We start from the raw sequence: 2,325 nt of genomic DNA, 5'->3' as shown, positions 1-2,325 counted from the left end.
ATATGTGACCGTGGAGCACAAAACCAGATTTATACATCATCTGAAGGCTGAATAAATAATCTTTCCATTGATGTATGGTTTGTTAGGATAGGACAATATTTGGTCGAGATACAACTATTTGAAAATCTGGAATCTGAGGGTGCAAAAAAATCTAAATATTGAGAAAATCATCTTTAAAGTTGTTCAAATTAAGTTCTTAGCAATGCATATTACTAATCACAAATTAAGTTTTGATATATTTACGGTAGGACATTTACAAAATATCTTCATGGAACATGATCTTTACTTAATATCCTAATGATTTTTGGCATAAAAGAGAAATGTATAATTTTGACCCATACAATGTATTGTTGGCTATTGCTACAAATATACCCCAGCGACTTAACACTGCTTTTGTGCTCCAGGGTCACATTTGAAAATAGTTCTAATCAAAACCACAGCAGAACTGTTGAGCGTCTCTGATCAGCACACAGCAGTGATTCACTACTAAATGAATCCATGTGTTTGAACGAATGGAGTGAATCAATGATTCAGTGACTCATTCATAAAAAACAACCAATTGCTTCATTTCTAAATGAATCAGTTGAATGAATGATTCAATGACTCACTCATTAAGACAGTGACTCATTGCACCTACTGTTGCTTTTAGTTTCATAATTAGAGATTAATTTCATTAAAAAAAATTATTTCATATTTCAATATTCAATTCTCTAAAAAAATAAAATAAAATACAGATTTCATATTATTTATGCAATGTTCAATCAAAATATTTCTTCTAAAGCTACTTCTTTGTAATATCTATTTAATGCTTTTCTCATTTAACACAATAATGAATAAATTATCTTATTCCTCAGCCCAAACTGATGTGCAGTTAATTAGATTAATTATTCGGCACGTCATGTAATTAATTAGATTAACTCTTTTTAATCGCTTGACAGCCCTAGTGCAGAAATAAAGGTGACTTGCGTTGACATAATGAGGACATTTCTAACATGTGTTGCAATGATGTAAGAAACTATGCAATATGTAGCAACTTTCAAGGAATTCAAACAATTTATATGTACCAAAAAATATAAACTGCGATGAAAAATGCTAAATAAAATGTTGGTGCGCGTCTGACCTTCAGGTCCCTGTAGACGACGTTCTGTGAGTGCAGATAGTCGAGAGCGGAGACGATCTCAGCGCCGTAGAAGCGCGCTCTGTCCTCAGAGAAGACACGCTCACGGGACAGATGGAAGAACAGCTGCGGGCGAGAGACACGTCAGAACCACACGAGAGAGAAAACAGCAGCGTCTGACTGAAACACACGCTCACTAGTGTTAATCGACATCAAACTAGCGGCAATTCAAGCAACAACAAAATACTTCAAACTCAACTTAGCCTATATAAATCACAGAACTTTTATTAACAAAAAAAAAATCTAAATACATCATTCTGTAGGCTATGCCTAATACAGAATAACTTACACAAAGTTTGAATACAAAACTGAAAATCAGCAAACACTGTGGAACCAAATAAATAAGAAATGTGGACTGTGTATTAGCAAAACGAATAAGAAAGCTTGGAGGCACGGCATGCACCTTGATGTCAAATAAAAATAAACAACACAAAGTTTAAAAATCAGCAAACATTGTGGAACCAATTAAATAAGAAACGAATGTTTAAAAAAACTTCCAAAATCTCCTTAGATAAACGGCAGAAGTCAACAGGCTTTTCAAAATCCCAAATACTGCCAAACAGGCTCTTTAGCATCTCGTTTCGAAACTAAATCATCCGCCATCGTCTTGTCTGTCTCACCTCACTCTTCTCGTCAGTCAGCTCGACTCGCTCTCCTCACGTGATAAATGAAATCTGATCTGCGATGCGACTGTCGGTTGGCACGCTTCATTGAGCAGCCGCGTTCAGTTTTTAATTGTAATGTCGGTCCTCTAACTGAACTAAATGATTTTTATTACTATACAAAAAAAACGCTCTTACCTCTCCTCCATTAGCATACTCCATCACAAAACACAGCCGGTCAGGGGTCTGGAAGGCATATTTAAGAGTCTAAAACACAACAGAGAGCAGTCAGCCATACAGAGACATTCATACAGGTGACATGAACACACACACACTCACACAAACATACACACTCACAGACGCACACACACACACTCACTCACAGACACACACACACTCACTCACACACTCACAGACACACACACACACACACACACTCACTCACACATACACATTCACAGACGCACACACACACACACACACACACTCACTCACAGACACACACACACACACACACACACACACACACACTCACACACTCACACA

The 2,325-nt window shown here is 36.8% G+C and overlaps 1 protein-coding gene across 3 annotated transcripts in view; it reads right to left on the bottom strand.

The window, feature by feature from the left end:
- akt2l (v-akt murine thymoma viral oncogene homolog 2, like) overlaps positions 1–2,325 on the bottom strand; it is a 22,361-nt gene that overhangs the window by 8,265 nt on the left and 11,771 nt on the right. For all 3 annotated transcript variants that reach the window (XM_016530321.1, XM_016530320.1, XM_016530322.1), the window contains exons 8-9: positions 1,978–2,046; positions 1,121–1,243 (exon numbers count right to left, since the gene is read on the bottom strand). In XM_016530321.1, the coding sequence (XP_016385807.1) occupies positions 1,121–1,243; positions 1,978–2,046 (192 nt within the window). The remainder of the gene's footprint in view (positions 1–1,120; positions 1,244–1,977; positions 2,047–2,325) is intronic.

Source organism: Sinocyclocheilus rhinocerous, unplaced genomic scaffold (genome assembly GCF_001515625.1).
Source record: "Sinocyclocheilus rhinocerous isolate Xijiao unplaced genomic scaffold, SAMN03320098_v1.1 scaffold4622, whole genome shotgun sequence".
NCBI classification, from domain to species: Eukaryota; Metazoa; Chordata; class Actinopteri; order Cypriniformes; family Cyprinidae; genus Sinocyclocheilus; species Sinocyclocheilus rhinocerous.
Note: the sequence above shows the minus strand (reverse complement) of the source record. Positions and strands in the feature narration are given on the sequence as shown.